Genomic DNA, 16,216 nt, shown 5'->3' with positions numbered 1-16,216 from the left:
GCTGGTTGCTGCAGACCAGCTCTGGTCCAGGCAACTAGTGAACTTCCCTGGCATCTAGTGGGTTGCAATTGTACCTTTTCCAATGAGGACTAAATTCCAGCCTTGGAAAGGAATTCCCTTTGGAGTTTGTCCTTCCTTGAGCACCTTTCCTCTGCCCTAGGGTATCATATGAAGTTTTCTTATGTTATATAGTTACTCTTTTGTCATAGTTTAATCATTCTTTATGTTAATCTTCCACTGTATAAATCATTGTGTGGTTTCTCTCTCCTGATTGGACTCAGGCTGATACCTGCCCTGTAGGTATTTTGATGTACATTAAAAATAGATAAAATTTAAAACTTGCAATACTGGAGCTTGATATAAGACTAGCTGACAACTACAATTTTAAGAAAAATTACTGAGTTCAGACCAAGATGGAGGAGTAAGTAGCAATGCTTTGCTTCCTTGCACAGCCAAAATAATAACAACAAATTAAAAAACTAAAAATAACCATAACTACCAGAAAATCAAACTTCATGGAACTCTGACAACCAAAGAGATAAAGAAGCATTCATCCAGATTGGTAGGAGGGTCAGAGATGGGCACACAGCCAGCTGGGCAGAGAGGACAAGTGGCAAGGTGGTGGACTATGTGGACAAGGCAGGGGCTCGCAGATTAGGAACTCCTGACATTTACACATGGATAAACTGGGAGGAACAACTAGGGAGTGAGACAGATCATGAAACTCAGCAGAGTTTCAGCTTGGAAAATTAAAGACTTAAAACCCCTGACTGTAAAATCCTGTGGGGGTTACAAGGCAGGAAAAACTCCCAGTCCCACAGGAGAGTCTGTTGGAGAGGCCCAGGGGTCCTAGAACATACACAAACACAGTGTCTTGCAGCCTGTCAGGCCAGGAAGGTTCATCTGAGATTTAGGCAGATAGAAGAAAAGTTGCAGAGCCTTAGAGATGCTTGACAAACTTTAATCCAGGGTGGGTTAGCAATGCATGCTTCAAGCTGTGTGCCTAGCGGGAAGCCCCTAACCCTTTATATACTAAGAAGAAACAAAGCCAGCAGAGAGCCAAACAAGTTGTATAACACAGCAAGATTCTGCACAAGCATGCCCACTCAAGGGTATGGGAATACTTATCAGGCCCACTCTCAAGGCTATGAGAACACTACTTATCTTAGTTCCACAGATACCTGGGTGAAGAAGCCAGACTGCCTTTGTTTATCCTACAATTCACCCCTTCTGGGTTCCTCACCATACAGTCTACAGGAAGATGTCTTCCACAAGGTTCTCTTGGCAAGGAGAGAAGAGCCCTGCACCCATACCCACAATAGCAGCACAGGCTACAGCGACAAGCAAGCAAAACACAAGCACTGCCGCCGAACACAGCAAGAGCCCACAGCCATTCAGTGGTTAGGGATGTCCACCATTCCTTGGGTGTGAATACCATACCATTTGTGCCTCAATGTGTAAAGGATTCTCTGCCAGGTGTTCAATGTCATGGGTCTCAGAAGCTAATACCCGTAAAGCTAGACTAACACTGTGGTGGACATCAAGGACATATATACAGCATTCTTCTTCTACTAGGGCAAGCACCCCACCTTGGGATGCAGAAAGCATATCTGAAGCCACAAGATTTTGCAAGGCTACTTTCCTTATTTGATACCCTTCCTCACTGAAGAAGCTGAAGGAATCATGTGTTGCATTCAATGCACAGGCAGTGTGCAAAGCCAAAGCAGTTATTTCAGTCTCAGTGACTTCAGAAGCAGCAGCTTGAGGAGAAAAAGCAGCTAATGGATAATACCACCAGGGGTTACACTTTACTCAGTGTCATGCCTTAAACACTGTCCAATTAATTGGCTGGACTGCAAGAGTTTTCTGAATGCAAGCAGGCAAATAGGGCCATGTCCAAGTGTAATGACCAGTCCAATGTCCAGGCAGTTAAGGCCACCCATGTGAGACACACACCCAGAGGGCTCCAGTAGGAACTGTAGCCCGTGCATCATCCCATACCTCCCCAAAATGCCCTAGAGTCTGAATTTGATACAGACCTGTCAGAGCCCAGCCCACCTGGGCTTGTCCTTTGGGGTTCTCAATGCAAAGGAGAGCTGGTCAGCCAACTCCATGGCTTCAGCTGTGAGCCACCCGGACCCATCCCATATGGAGTTGAGTAGCTGCCTAGCAGCTGGGGATGGTCATACTGCTGTTTGGCCCCATCATAGATGTCAGTCCAGGTCACAGGTCACATTCCACCAGGAATGTTCACTGTTCCACTGGTTCTGAAGCCAAGTCCAATTTGAGACTGAAGTAGATGAGATGTGCCACGGGAGGCTGGCCAACGTGCTCAGGGGAAGTTCAGTGCAGACCCAGAATGCTGATAGGTTAGATACTGAGGCATAGTTATGATCCCAGTGCACTGAAGTATTATTCTGTACCCTAAAGACAGAAAGACAGAGCAGTTATACACATCAGTAAGGGCAAGTCACAACCCTCTGGCCATATACAAGACAGCTTCCAGTCAGCCAGTAGAATAGTGTCTGGCAGAGGGGGTCTTCTTGGGTGTGAATACCATACCATTTGTGCCTCAACTGGGGGCTCAGCATCTATTTGAAATAACAGGGGAGAACTCATAATGGGCCATATGGAAATCACCAAGGTGCCACGATGAAGCGTTTCATGGTCTGCTGGCCTGGATATGTCACCTTGAAGACTGGCCGCCATGTCCCATTCACCCAGAGAACTATTTGTAAGTTTCCAAACAAGTTTCTTTTATATATATAATGTTTCTTTTATCTATATCTATATATAATATAAAGAAAGTTATATATATAATATGTATAGAGAGAGAGAGTAAAAAAATCTTTTGGAAAATATCATAAAATGTTCTTTCAAAAATTGAAAAATTCAACAAAAGGCTTGGGTCATAAAGCCAAAGAAATCTTGGAGAAAGGTCTATGGAAATGAGAAAAGAGTTGCTAAGCCTCTGGTGTCTCTGAACATTGGACGAATTGGGTAGACTGAAAAATTAATTAGAGCATTTAGGAAGTACTGGAAATAGAAAATTAAGCAAGCCAGTGAACAAACGTCACTAACAAGGGCACTATCACACCAGAATGAAACAAAAGCAAGTTGCAAAGAAAGAAAGAAAACATGTTCACAGAATACTACTTGGTTAGCATACTCATAACATGTAAAAATTATTGATGCAACTAAAATTGTGCAATAGCTACTTTGGAAGAGAGAAGGAGAAAGGCAAATGATTATATTACAAGATGATTAAATACTTTGATTAATAGATAAGTGTATAATTTATAAAAAATACAAAACATATATTATATATTAAAATATGGTGATAAATACCAGGGGGAAAATAAATGCTACAAGAAGTGACAGTGGTTCTCTGGGAGCTGGGAAAAGGAATTGTGTGGGGCCAGTGAGTATGCTCATTAGTTAGCTACAGATATATTTTAAATTAATTTTAAAGGTAAAGTTGTAGACCAAGAAACAGTTGCACTTGTAATGTGGTTTATAATTGGTAACTTTAGATAAAAAATTAAAATTTAAAATATGAAGTTTAAATTTTAAATGTAGATAGGGAAAGGCAAAACGTAATGGAGTTGAGCTCTTTATACCCACCTTTATCATTTCAATATTTGTTTATGTATACTTATATTTATTTTAGATAGTTTTTGAAAGACATTTAAATAACAATAAATTAAAGAATGGAGGAATAGTTCATGGCAGTGTGAAAATAAGTCTCTGTACTGCTTCTTTATATTCATATGGAATGATAAGGAAAGAAACATGAAGGATTGACATTTAAGTTTTAATCATTTATTTTATATTAAACTTATTAAGGTGACACTGGTTAACAAAGTTATACAAGTTTCAGGTGCACAATTCTACAACACATCATCTGTACACTGTACTGTGTGTTCATCATCCCAAATCGTCTCAGTCCATCACCACTCATCCCTCTCACACCCTCTACTTCCCCCTCCCCCCTTGCACTTGCACTCACCACACTATTGTCAGTGTTTATGAGTTTTTACTTTTTTTAAAGATTTTATTTATTTATTTTTAGAGAGGGAAGGGAGGGAGATAGAGAGAGAGAAACATCAACGTGCGGTTGCTGGGGGTCATGGCCTGCAACCCAGGCATGTACCCTGACTGGTAATCGAACCTGCTACACTTTGGTTCGCAGCCTGCACTCAATCCACTGAGCTATGCCAGCCAGGGCTGAGTTTTTACTTTTTTTTGCCAAACCCCTCCATACCCCTCACCTAGCCCTCACCCTCTGACAGCTGTCATTCTGCTCTCTATGAGTCTGTCTTTATTTTGTAAAAACCTCAACTATTTCTTTTTTTAACATTTCCTAATTCTTTTATTTTTTCAATATAGTTTATTGATTATGCTATTACAGTTATTCCATTTCCCCCCTTCACTCCCCTCTACCCTGCACACCCTCTTCCACCCACATTCCCCCCCTTTAGTTCATGTCCATGTGTCATAAGTTCTTTAGCTTCTACATTTCCCATACTATTCTTGCCCTCCCTCTATTTTCTATCTACCATCTGTGCTACTTATTCTCTGTACCTTCCCCCCCTCCTCCTCCCACTTCCCTGTTGCTAACTCTCCATGTGATCTCCATTTCTGTGATTCTGTTCCTATTCTAATTGTTTGCTTAGTTTCCTCTTGTTTTAGGTGTGGTTGTTAATAATTGTGAGTTTGCTATCATTTTACTGTACGTTTTTTATATTCTTTTTCTTAGATAAGTCCCTTTAACATTTCATATAATAAGGACTTGGTGATGAGGAACTCCTTTAACTTGACCTTTCTGAGAAGCACTTTATCTGTCCTTCCATTCTAAATGAAACCTTTTCTGGATAGAGCAATCTTGGATATAGGTCCTTGCCTTTCATGACTTGGAATACTTCTTTCTAGCCCCTTCTTGCCTGTAAGGTCTCTTGAAAAATCAGCTGACAGTCTGATGGGAACTCCTTTGTAGGTTACTGTTTCCTTATCTCTTGCTGCTTCTAGGATTCTCTCCTTCATTTTTACCTTGGCTAATGTAATTATGATGTGCCTTGGTGTGTTCCTTCTTGGGTCCAACTCCTTTGAGACTCTCTGAGCTTCCTGGACTTCCTGGAAGTCTATTTCCTTTGCCAGAATGGGGAAGTTCTCCTTTATTATTTGTTCAAATATCTTTTCCACTTGTTGCTCTTCCTCTTCTCCTTCTGGTAACTCTATAATTTGAATGTTGGAACATTTAGAAATTAGAGATGTCCTGGAGGTTCCCAAGCTTCTTCTCATTTTTTTTGAATTCTTGTTTCTTCCTTCTTTTCTGTTTGGTTGTTTCTTTCTTCCTTCTGGTCTACTCTATTGTTTTGAGTCCCAGTTTCCTTTCCATCACTATTGGTTTCCTGTACATTTTCCTTCATTTCACTTAGCGTAGCCTTCATTTTTTTTTTCATCTAATTTGTGACTAAATTCAATCAATTCTGTGAGCATCCTGATCACCAGTGCTTTGAACTTGCATCTGATAGGTTGGCTATCTCTTTGTCACTTAGTTGTATTATTTCTGGAGCTTTGATCTGTTCTTTCATTTAGGCCTTTTTTTTTTTTTTTGTCTTGAAGGCCATGTTAGGAAGTGAGGAGCAGAGCCTTAGGTGTTCATGAGGGCAGAGCAACCCAGTCACTGGGTTGTGATGCTGTATGTGGGGGAGGGGTCCAAGAGGGAACAATGGTGCTTGCTCCTCTCTCTGCTGGATTTCAGTCACTTCTGCCACTTCCCTCAAGCAAACTGGGCCCTTCTGGTGCTGATTCCTTGGTGGGTGGGTTTGTATATGTTCTGGGACCCTGTGGATCTCTCCAATGAACTCTCCTGTGAGGCTGGGAGTCTCTCCTGGAACCTCAACATCCACAGGTGTTTTCAACCAGTGTTTTGAGGCTTTATTTCCCCATGCTGGGACCCTAGGTTTTGTGGTCTGTCTCGCTCCCCAGTTTCACCTGGTTTATCTGCACGTGAATGTGGGACCACCCAGTCTGCCAGCTGCCTTATACGCTGCACCCCTTCACAATCTGCTGCCTTGCTAGGTCCTCCCACTGCCGCCTTGCGTGCCCAGGGTCCACCAGCCACCACTTTGCTGCAAGTCCTCTCCACCCGGCCACCCGACTCTGCCCTTCCTACCAGTCTGGATGAATGTTTCTTCTTTAACTCCTTGGTTGTCAGACTTCCATACAGTTCAATTTTCTGTCAGTACTGGTTGTTTTTTCATTTCTAAATTTTTGTTGTCCATATTTTGGTTGTGCGAGGAGGCACAGTGTGTCTACCTACGCCTCCATCTTGGCCGGAAGTCTTAACTATTTCTTCTATAAAACTACAGGATGAAGCTTGAGGTAGATAATTCTTTATCTGAGCACATTAATAATATGAAAGTGTAAGCATACTTCGCTTTCTTTCTTTTCCAACCCAATGTCCAAACCAATTTCTCTATATCAGTAAGTCATCCTTCAACACAGCTACAAAAATCTACCAAGAATTTCTATGTATATAATGCATTTAATACAACAACTATCTAACTATCTAATAATCAGCAAACTCATTAGTGAGTATAATTGCATGCAGTATGCAATAATACTACATAGTATCAAAACAAAGTAGGATTTTGTTCTATTCAAGAGACTACATATACTATGCTTAAAAGCAATAAAATAATGTGACAAATGATATAAATGATAATGAAGTAGAACATTAATTAAACAAGTACATAACAAAAAACCAAAGTCATGTTTTTAAAATTATTAGTTAACAAATGAAGAGTTTTCTAAGTGAGGTTTGTTGGGAAGAAAGGCACATATAGGGGTATAGTCATTCCTGCTAATGAGAGAAGGTGAGTGAGAATCAGTGAGAGCCAGTGAGTGAAATACCAATTGCCAGATATTTATCCACATCTAAGCCCAAGGAACCCATTAGCACCTTCTCCTCCAGCCCTTGCTAACATTGGAAGTAGACACAGACATAAAATGGACATCTTCCAGGGTTTCCTTTGTTTACAATTTTAGTGCTCCTGCTAACATGAGACTATGCTGGCAATTTAATTTTTTGAAATGATACTTTGCCCCTCTCTTTCATGAGTCAACGGCAATTATTATTCTGTATGTTTTAAATTTTATTTTAAATTTTTGGTATAAAATACCCAGGCTCCCTTTTCTCCTCTCACTCAAAACCTCAAAGAGCAGCAGGTCAAATAACTTCCTCTCCTATAAATTCTCCTCATCTGGCTTTTCTGAGCCTTCTCAGATTACCCACATTTCTAACAGTGTCTTCCATTTTCTTAGGTCATATTTTCAGTGAATAATGTGAAGATGGTAGTTATAATATACAAGGCATTTAAGCAATAAGAGCAAATGATGATGCAACCTCCTTGACAGAATATCTTGAGGGATCCCTGGGGCTCATGCTATATCATCATACCCTGAGCAAAAACGGGAGAATCACTATTTGTTATAGTGATGTGCTGACTTGTTGGTGAATTTTAGTTGCTGTGTAGGTGGTGTTAACAGATATTCTATTTGTGACCATTCACATAACAAGAGATGCCAGAATAGGCACAAAGCCCAATAGGAGAAGGAAAACTAAATAGCTCACCCTAAAAATTAAGGGAGTTGTATTCAGGGCAACAAAAGGAAACTTTTGCAGGAGTCTGATACAGAGAAATGAGAAATTGGAGTAGGGAAAGTGATAGAATAAAACAGGACATTGGCAAAGAGACATAGAGAGAAGACAGCTGTAGAAGAGGCCCTCTGTGCTCTGCCCATACCCCTACGCTGGAGGTTACTGTAAACAAGTCCCAGAGTGCCAATGCTACTACTTGTGTCTCTGTGCCCGATGGTACCCTAGTCCTGGGGAGCCTGCACCACTACACTGTAGTGTGGGTCGGATGTGCTTGGGAGTCGATGCTGCCAGAGCAAGTCTCCACCAATGAGAAGATCCAACTGATGGATAATACCTTAGGTCCTCATCTTTGGGAGAACAACACAGAGTTGTGTTCCACATGCTCTCAGGAGGCAGTCAGCATGACTGAGCTTCTGGGAGCAATAGCAATGGCCTCCTCAATAATGCTCCCTCTTTAGGCTGTCTTCCCTTCCTTGTCTTACTGAACCACTCAGGCACAGAGCTTTATGGAACCACTTCCCAGAGAACTTAATGAACCACAAATCCTGCCTCAGGGAAACCCAAAATAAACATCAACCGAAAGGAACTCCTAGTAGCAGGAGCCCGTAATAGCTTCTAAGACTGTGAATACAAACCTTCCATTTTAAGCAGGTTTCTCTAATGGTTCAAGCCCCTCTGATGCCTGCCATTCAGTGAAATGCTGCCATATACCATAGCCTCACTGCAGTATATGCAGAGTAATTAAATGAAAGAAGCTAATATTCCCCATAGAGTTCTGTGTACAAAAGAGAGATGAGACAACCAAGGAATCTGAGATATGAATGAGAGGGGGCGGGGGGGATTTCAGGAGAAGTGAAGTTGGAGGAAGTGGTGAGTGGAAGGAACAAAGACTCCAAAATAACCCAAGATACAAAGGTGATTGGTATGGGGTTTCTCCTCACATGTGAGATAGGTACTCAAGGATTTTTACATTTCTCTTAAATAAAATGAAGACATCAGATGAAAGACTTGGGAATGCACAGGTGGCTGGCACCTGGGTTTCACATTCACCAATCTTTCAGAGTTCGTTCTCTGGAGGTGAAATAGGTGAGTCAGGCACCATCATAAATATCCCTTTTCCCTTTGTGTAAGGGAAAAGTCGAGAGGTATAGCCTTAGTGAGTCACAGACCAAGTGCATGGGGTTTAGAAAATGGAATAACTCCCTTCAAATAGGAGAGAACAGACAAGGTTCTGGGGTGTGTTGACATTGAATATAAATACTGAGGGCCTGAGTGATTTGCACATGTGGAACTGTGGAGTAAAGGCCATTCAGGGAAATGTAACTGATGTGAAGCCAAGCCCATATTCAAAATCCATACAATAAAATGAATGTATTGACTTTATGTAATGGGTTTGTTTATGGACCTTATTCCATGAAGTCCTAATGATCACAAAGACAAAATTGTGTTTGATAATGAAATTTTAATGAAAAAATGTGCAGTTAGTGTCCAAAAAAGCAAAAATATAAGCCACAAGATAATAATTCTATAATCTCAAAAGACTAGCAAAAACATTAGCAAATTAACCGTTCTAGGTACTTATTACAATGAATGTTGGTGTCAGAGGGATGGTAGGGTTGCTAGACTAGAGTGATCCATATTGAATTGAAGGCAGCAAGGCACTTTTTTCTCCCTCTTCTGGGAACAATTACAGTGACGACTCCAGAGTCATTTCCTCGCCTTCTCTCTTTCTCGTTCCAGGCGTTCAATTTCTAAGGACAATTTATATACCTCCAGGGCCATTTTCACATCCTCCGGTCTCGGGAGACACTGCATGAGTTTTCTGCCTGCTTTAACTTGCTCACAGCCTGAAGGGAACTCCTAAAAGAGATATAGCTGGTGAGTATGGTTGAGAGGCTTCTCCCCAGATCATGAGAATGGCAGGACTGCAGGATCAGGTCCCAGACCAACCCTGGGTTTGATGGGTGAGCAGGAAACCAGAACACACTTTCGCTCCACCATAGTCTCCCCCTGAGGGATTTAGACCTGTTCTGAGACAGCTTCCCAGAAGGCCTCTGTGGGACAGAGCTATTTTGGCCAACCATCCAAACACAGAACACAGTGTATTGTACAGTCTAGAAAAGGAAAGTTAGGAGTCAGTGCTCCCAGGTCTCTGACAATGTCCTCTCTGTAAGGGGCTTGGTGTCTCCTGTTCTCAAGTGAGAGCAGGACAACTTGCCACTCTAACTGACCAGGGTGCTTCCAGAGAAAACAAGAGAGCTCTTTTGAATGACTCAGGGATCCATCCTGGAAGGTCAGATCTCACCTTTTCTGGCTGGGACAGTGCTTTGAGGTGGTACCGTTTTTAGGGTTTGATAGCACAGGAACTTCCTTGAATTGTTCCACTTACCCGCTCACACTTGGGCACCTCTGGATACCAGGTACGATTCTCTAAGCAGGTGATATTTTGGGGACCAACAACAGTATAGCCAGAAGTACACTCGATGGTGACATTTTCAGATTCAACAAATTGATCCTTATCCCCAGACACCTTTCCATGCTCTATCTCTGGTTTTGGACACAGAGCTACAATAAAAGCACAGTTAAGTAATCTGAAAATTTAAGATAAAAAGGCATGATAACAGACTAGGATATTAAAATGAACCACATGTAGGTGCTTCTAATTGTTTTATATTTTCCTATTTTGATAGCAATGATATTAGTTCCCATTTTTATTGAGGATTGACTCATATCAGTCATCTGGACTGAGCATTTTATGTGATTTTCTCATTTAAGTCTCACTCTTCTCTATGAAGTGAGCACTCTTACTACTGCCATTTATCCAGGAGAAAATGAGATACAGAAGGGTAAGAAACTTGTTCAAGACATAACATCTCTAAATAACATGACAGGGTATTAAAAAGCCACATGACCCCGGATTCGCAGCTGTCAGTGCAACTATTCCTCATATTGTGTCCCACAAAAGACACCAGGGGTGAAATCTTCCTTCTTGCCTATTATCTCCTGTGTGCAATGATGGCAAAGTGTTATTAGACCTGAGTGCATGTAAAAATCAGACTTGATCTTGACTGCTCCTGCCCTACAACAGGTTGGCAAACTGGGAGTCCCCCACCACATGCCTCCATCATGGGAAGGTGGTGCCCTGTGTGAGGCTCAGATGGAAATACCTGACACTTTCTGGTATTTGGAATTAGCCCATGAGAGTCTGCATTCATGCCTGAGCAAGTTTCCATGGAAATTTTGCTACAGGCCACAGCTACACTCAGAGAACTTACAGCCAGTAGACTACTTCCAGAAATACACAAGCAAGTGGGAATCTGGGCTGCCTCCAGGAGGCTGAATTGTGTAACTGGGAGAAAGAAGTAGGGCACATTCATGTTCCTCTGTGTCCCTCGAACTTTTTTGTTTTGGGTACCATCTAAATATAATAATTATTTAAAATAAGTCAAATCAAATGTTTTTGTTCTGCCTCTGGCTAGAAAGAAAGTTTATTCTCAATCCCTCCATTACAGTTCCACCCACTTAGCCACGGGCTGGAGTTACCTTTACATTGAGGGGCCGGAGCTGACCAGCGTGAACTACTGCAGGAGAGTGTGGCCTCTCCATCCAGAGTGTATCCTTCATCACATTCATATTTAACTTCCTTAGGTTGGAATAAGTATGAAGGTATTCGTATAAAATGTCCGTGGTCAATATGAGGAGGATAAGCACAACCTTGGTGGTAAGACAAAAAAATGAGAGAGCTTAGGTTTGTAGAATATAAAACACAACACATCCCAGAATCTGTGTGGTTTGTAGGAGCCTTTGTCCTGTCCTGTTATCTTCTCTGCTCACAGGATCACTTAGCCAAAGCCAAGTACCTGTGCTGCCCTCCTGCAAGCCTCAGAATGAACCATCATGGCACCTTATCAGACCAACATGGTGATATTTTGATTATCTTCAAAAGTATAATCTGAGTAAACAAAACTGGTAGGTAGTTCAATCCCCATATTGGATCATTGGTCTATGGGTTAAGAGCAATCATAGCCACAAAAACAGAGTAGAATCTATTGATCTTACTAGGCTCCTCCTTCCTGAAGCAAATAAAGTCAATTTAAAATATATATCATATTAACCAATGTCACCCCAATAAATTACATACATGAAAAGGGACAAATTAATGCTACTCAAAGAACTAAAGATGCAGGTGTGATCATCCTCATCATATCTCCATTTTATTTCCCCTGTCTGTCTGCTACAGATATTAGAATTCTGTAGAATTATAGTAGAATATTGAAAACTCAACATTTCAGCCCCTATTGCAGCCACTGTACCAGATGTAGTATCTTTGCTAGAGCAAACTAATATGTATTCAGGTAAATGAGGACACTGATTTAGCAAAGAGCTTCTTTCCCATTCTATTCGAAAAGAAGCTCAGAAACAGTTTGCATATGCATGAAAGGATCAGGATCATACATTTTCTGTTTTATCCCCGGGCAATGATAATGCACATGCCCCTCCTATAATTGAGTCTGAAGTTATTTATGGGCATCTGAACATCTAAATACTATCATATTAATGTACTATATTAATGGTGTCCTGTTAATTCTACTGAAGGAGCAAAAAGAAGCTAGCATGCATGATATGAAATAGTAGAAAATATCTATATATCTATATTGATATAGAAATATCAATATATACAGATATATAGATACATATATCTATATCGAGTTTCTGACAGAGAACTCCTAAAGCCCTTGTAATTTCCTACATGAAAAGAGCACTTGAAGCATCTTTTGTTCTAATGAAGTCACTCTGGCCGGGCTCTTGGATGGGGACTGGTCACCAGAAGGACCAAGCAAAGATCAGAAGCTTGGAATTTTCCCATATTCCAGAGAGAGCCTCACAACAGAATTAAAAATTGATCATGCCTACATGAGGAAGCCTCCATAAAGTCCCAACAGTAGGGGATTCAAAGAGCTTCCAGGTGGGTGAACACATCCGCCTACCAGGAGGGTGAAGCACTCCCAACTCCACAGGCACAGATGCTCTATGTTTGGGACCCTTCTGGGTTTTGCCTTATGTATTTCTTCACCTGGCTCTTCATCAGTAGTCTTTATCAATCCTTTAATAAATTGGTAAATTAAGTATTTCCCTGAGCTCTGTGAGCCTCTTTAGCAAATCAATTAAACCCAAGGAGGGGGTCAAAGAACCTCTGATTTGTAGCCAAAGTTGGCTACAAGAAGTTGGGGGTAATCTGGGGACGTACTACTTGTGACTGGTATCTGCAGTGGGGTGAGACCAGTCCTGTGGGAATGAGCCCTTAACCTGTGGGATCTGATACCACTTCCAGGTAGAGAGTGTCATGAGTGAGTTAAATTGGAGGATTGAGAATCATGTGGGGAAAGCCACTCACACATTTGGTGACTGTAAATGTTGCCAGTGTTCTGTGTGAGTAGTAAAGGAGACACAGGAAAAACATAAGATGAAAAAGGTTTGTCTTTTTCACTTCATGTGATGATGCTGCAGAATATAGAAGGTAATGAATGATTAAGGAGTTTGCTACAGCAGTAAAATTGTTGGAGGTCCAGGGTTCAGAGCATGCTAGGTTATCCCATCTAAACTAAAGCTGAATTACTGTAAGTTGCATATCCGCCACAAAGAAGGAGTCACAATGGCTAACAGGCCTTTTCAGATTCTAGAGGCAGCATGTTCCATACTTGGGAATACTATTCCAACCCCTATACCAGGTGACACAAAAGATAGTCATGTTTGAATGGGGCCCAGGTTAGGAGAGGCCTCTGTGGCAAGTTCAGTCAGCAGTGAAATCATTCCTGTCACGTGGTCCTAGGACCCTGCATAGCCTAGGGTGTAGAGGTGGATATGGTAAAAAGAGGTGGCTTTGGTAGGAAAAGGTGCAAATGTCAATGGGATAATCACACCATAGACCCTTGAAATACTGAAGTAAGGCCTAATTTCATTGATTCAAAAAAGGAAACCAGGAAGGTCAAGAGAATGGGAACAACCAATATGGGGAAAAAGAAATTTGGATTAGAGATAGTGTTTTTAAACAAATATCTACTCCAAGAATCATGCAGGGTATCCAAATTCTTTTACCTAATTTGAAACCTTTCCTTAATAACCTCCATTACTTTGTTATGAAGAAACTTCAAAAGTAACATAATTCCATAAGCTCTTACTCTCATCACATGTTGGTGTATCAGGACTCCAGGTGCCATCTCCTTGGCAGGAAGCTTCAACAGTTCGTATCCCACCACATGAATACCAAAGCGAGTCCCCATAGAAATATTCACAGTTACTGGCCAAACTTTTCTTTTTCTGGGTAGTGATTCTGCCATTCTTTAGGTCTGGTACTGGGCAACATACCTCTAAAAAATAAAAAAGTGAGGCTAATGGTTAGTAAAATCACCATGAGGAGGCTCCTATGGCTGACAATCTCTTCCACCATTGGAAGAGCTCACCACAGAAGAGAAGTTGGGAAAACAGACAAGGGTATGCAAGACACTTTGTGTCCTCGCTCCCTGTCCCTGATTTGCTATAGTCCAATCCAGTCATTTCCCCCAAACTAAATCATTTCATTAGGAGTCTCCAAAATGAGATGTTAGGTTAAACCTGTATGAAAATGTAAATTTTCAAAATTATTCAAGAGCAATGACAAATAACATTTATCTCCTTATGGCTTCATTAGGGTCACATCATTGTTGAGCTTTCAAATAACATATACTTCCCCAATCACAGAAGAATGTTCTCAAAAGTTTATATCTATCTGACAGTGAATGCATAGAAATAAATTTAAATATTGCTATGCCCAGGATTTTTCTTTTTTGATGCCAAATTTAAGAGAAATAACTATTCAGATTCTTTCATTTTTAATGCAGTAAGATCTGATATAGGGATATAAAATTTTTCGTCAGTAGAAATACTTTCAGATAGAACAAGATGGTATTTGCAGTAAGAGAAAACATCAGAAGAAAATAAAATGCTCTATTCTGTGTTTCAGGAGCTTGACCAGCAGTACAGTGTGGTCTTGCAGTTTTACTCCAATACTCCCAGCACTCATTTGTTTATGAATTATAATAAAAATACCCAACATTCACATGACTTCTAAATTGTAACAATATTTATGTAATGCTTTACATTGTAGAAAATACTTTTAAATATTCAATTCATGAATCCAAAGTCATATTTAATCAGATTTTATGACAAATTGGGTAAATGCCATTGCACTTTTGCTTTTTAAATGGTTAAAGTGATCATTTGTTAAAAATTAAACTGATAAGATTATAGTAGATATATGATTTAAAAGTAGTTTTTAAACATGTATAAACATTTATACAGTAATATTTAATATATTAATTAATTTAACTTTTGTTGTTTCTTATTCTTTAAAGAAGATTCTCAAAGGCTTGTATAAGTCAATACTTTGTTATTTAAGTGGTGGCAATAATTTTTGTTAAGTATATTTTTAATTCAGTAATTTTGTTAAAATCTTTTATTCTATTTCCGCAAAATGAGTCTGAATAATTGCAATTAAACCATTAGTCCTAATATGAAATTAATAATCTTTCAATAGGTTGGCCTAAACTATTCATTCTTTATACATTTCTCATGTTTTTCAAATCTAATCTATAGAATAAAGTTTCCTGTATTCTGGGTCTCAGTGTCTTCACCTCTAAAACAGCAAGGTTCTGACAGATGTGTTGAAGGAAGCATTTTCTTCCTCTCTTGTCAATTCCAGTAAGGCTCACAAAATTGCTTTCACCCATGTCTCTGCCCCTCACTCCTCTCAGAAAACAAAGGGACATCTTCTACTAATGAGACTGGAGTCTCCTTTCTATCCTACTGAGGCAAGAATACTGTGGCAGTGTCTGTCTGCCAGGACCCAGCTCTGTCAGCCTGCAGTCCCAGAACCCAGCTCTTTCAGTCCACAATCCCATGCTCAAGAGACAGGAGGCACAAGTCACCTTGCAGCTGGTTGAGTTCATGATGCTTTCACAGACTTCCATCCATCAAGCACTCCAAAATCTACATTATAATTAAAAGGGCTAATGGATCTCTGACCCTGGCAAAGTTAAACTATATTCTTCATCTACCATTATCAGTAATGAAGCTAATACTTAATCAGCATAATGTTTGACTTCTAAACCTGGGATAAGGGAAGGTTATAATTTCTCAGCACCTCAAACTTCAAAACCTTTATGGTCTCTTCCAACAATAATAGTCATTCTACTGAATTAGTATAATTATAAATTTATCTTAAGGAATATAATTATATTCATTTAAGGTGGAAAATCTTATCATGTGTTGGCATTTAATACACTAAAAGATTTTAAAAACAGAAACTCACCCTCACATTCTGTATATGGGGTCCAGCTAAAATTTCTCTGACAAGCCACAGTCGTGGGCTTATTTCCAGCTGGTTTATAGCCAGGATGACAGCGGTACCTCAATACAGTTCCAACTTCATATGTTTCACCTTTTGTTGGTCTGCGGTAGCCATGTATTTCCCAGGAAGAGTGTGGGATATCTGGTAAGTCAGTACAACTATCT

General features: G+C 40.3%; 1 protein-coding gene across 7 annotated transcripts in view; it reads right to left on the bottom strand.

Annotated features, from left to right (window-relative positions):
• Positions 1–16,216, bottom strand: part of C4BPA (complement component 4 binding protein alpha) — a 42,680-nt gene that overhangs the window by 5,935 nt on the left and 20,529 nt on the right. For 5 of the 7 annotated variants that reach the window (XM_036015891.1, XM_036015890.1, XM_036015889.1 and 2 more), the window contains 5 exons: positions 16,014–16,214; positions 13,846–14,034; positions 11,210–11,380; positions 10,056–10,231; positions 9,109–9,780 (listed from right to left, as the gene is read on the bottom strand). In XM_036015891.1, coding sequence (XP_035871784.1) covers positions 9,451–9,780; positions 10,056–10,231; positions 11,210–11,380; positions 13,846–14,034; positions 16,014–16,214 — 1,067 coding nt within the window. In that variant the 3' untranslated portion in view covers positions 9,109–9,450. Of the gene's footprint in view, positions 1–9,108; positions 9,781–10,055; positions 10,232–11,209; positions 11,381–13,845; positions 14,035–16,013; positions 16,215–16,216 lie in introns of those variants that run through there. The other 2 variants (XM_028530792.2, XM_036015892.1) reach the window with 2 other exon arrangements.

This window comes from Phyllostomus discolor, chromosome 14, assembly GCF_004126475.2.
Source record: "Phyllostomus discolor isolate MPI-MPIP mPhyDis1 chromosome 14, mPhyDis1.pri.v3, whole genome shotgun sequence".
Classification (NCBI taxonomy): Eukaryota; Metazoa; Chordata; class Mammalia; order Chiroptera; family Phyllostomidae; genus Phyllostomus; species Phyllostomus discolor.
Note: the sequence above shows the minus strand (reverse complement) of the source record. Positions and strands in the feature narration are given on the sequence as shown.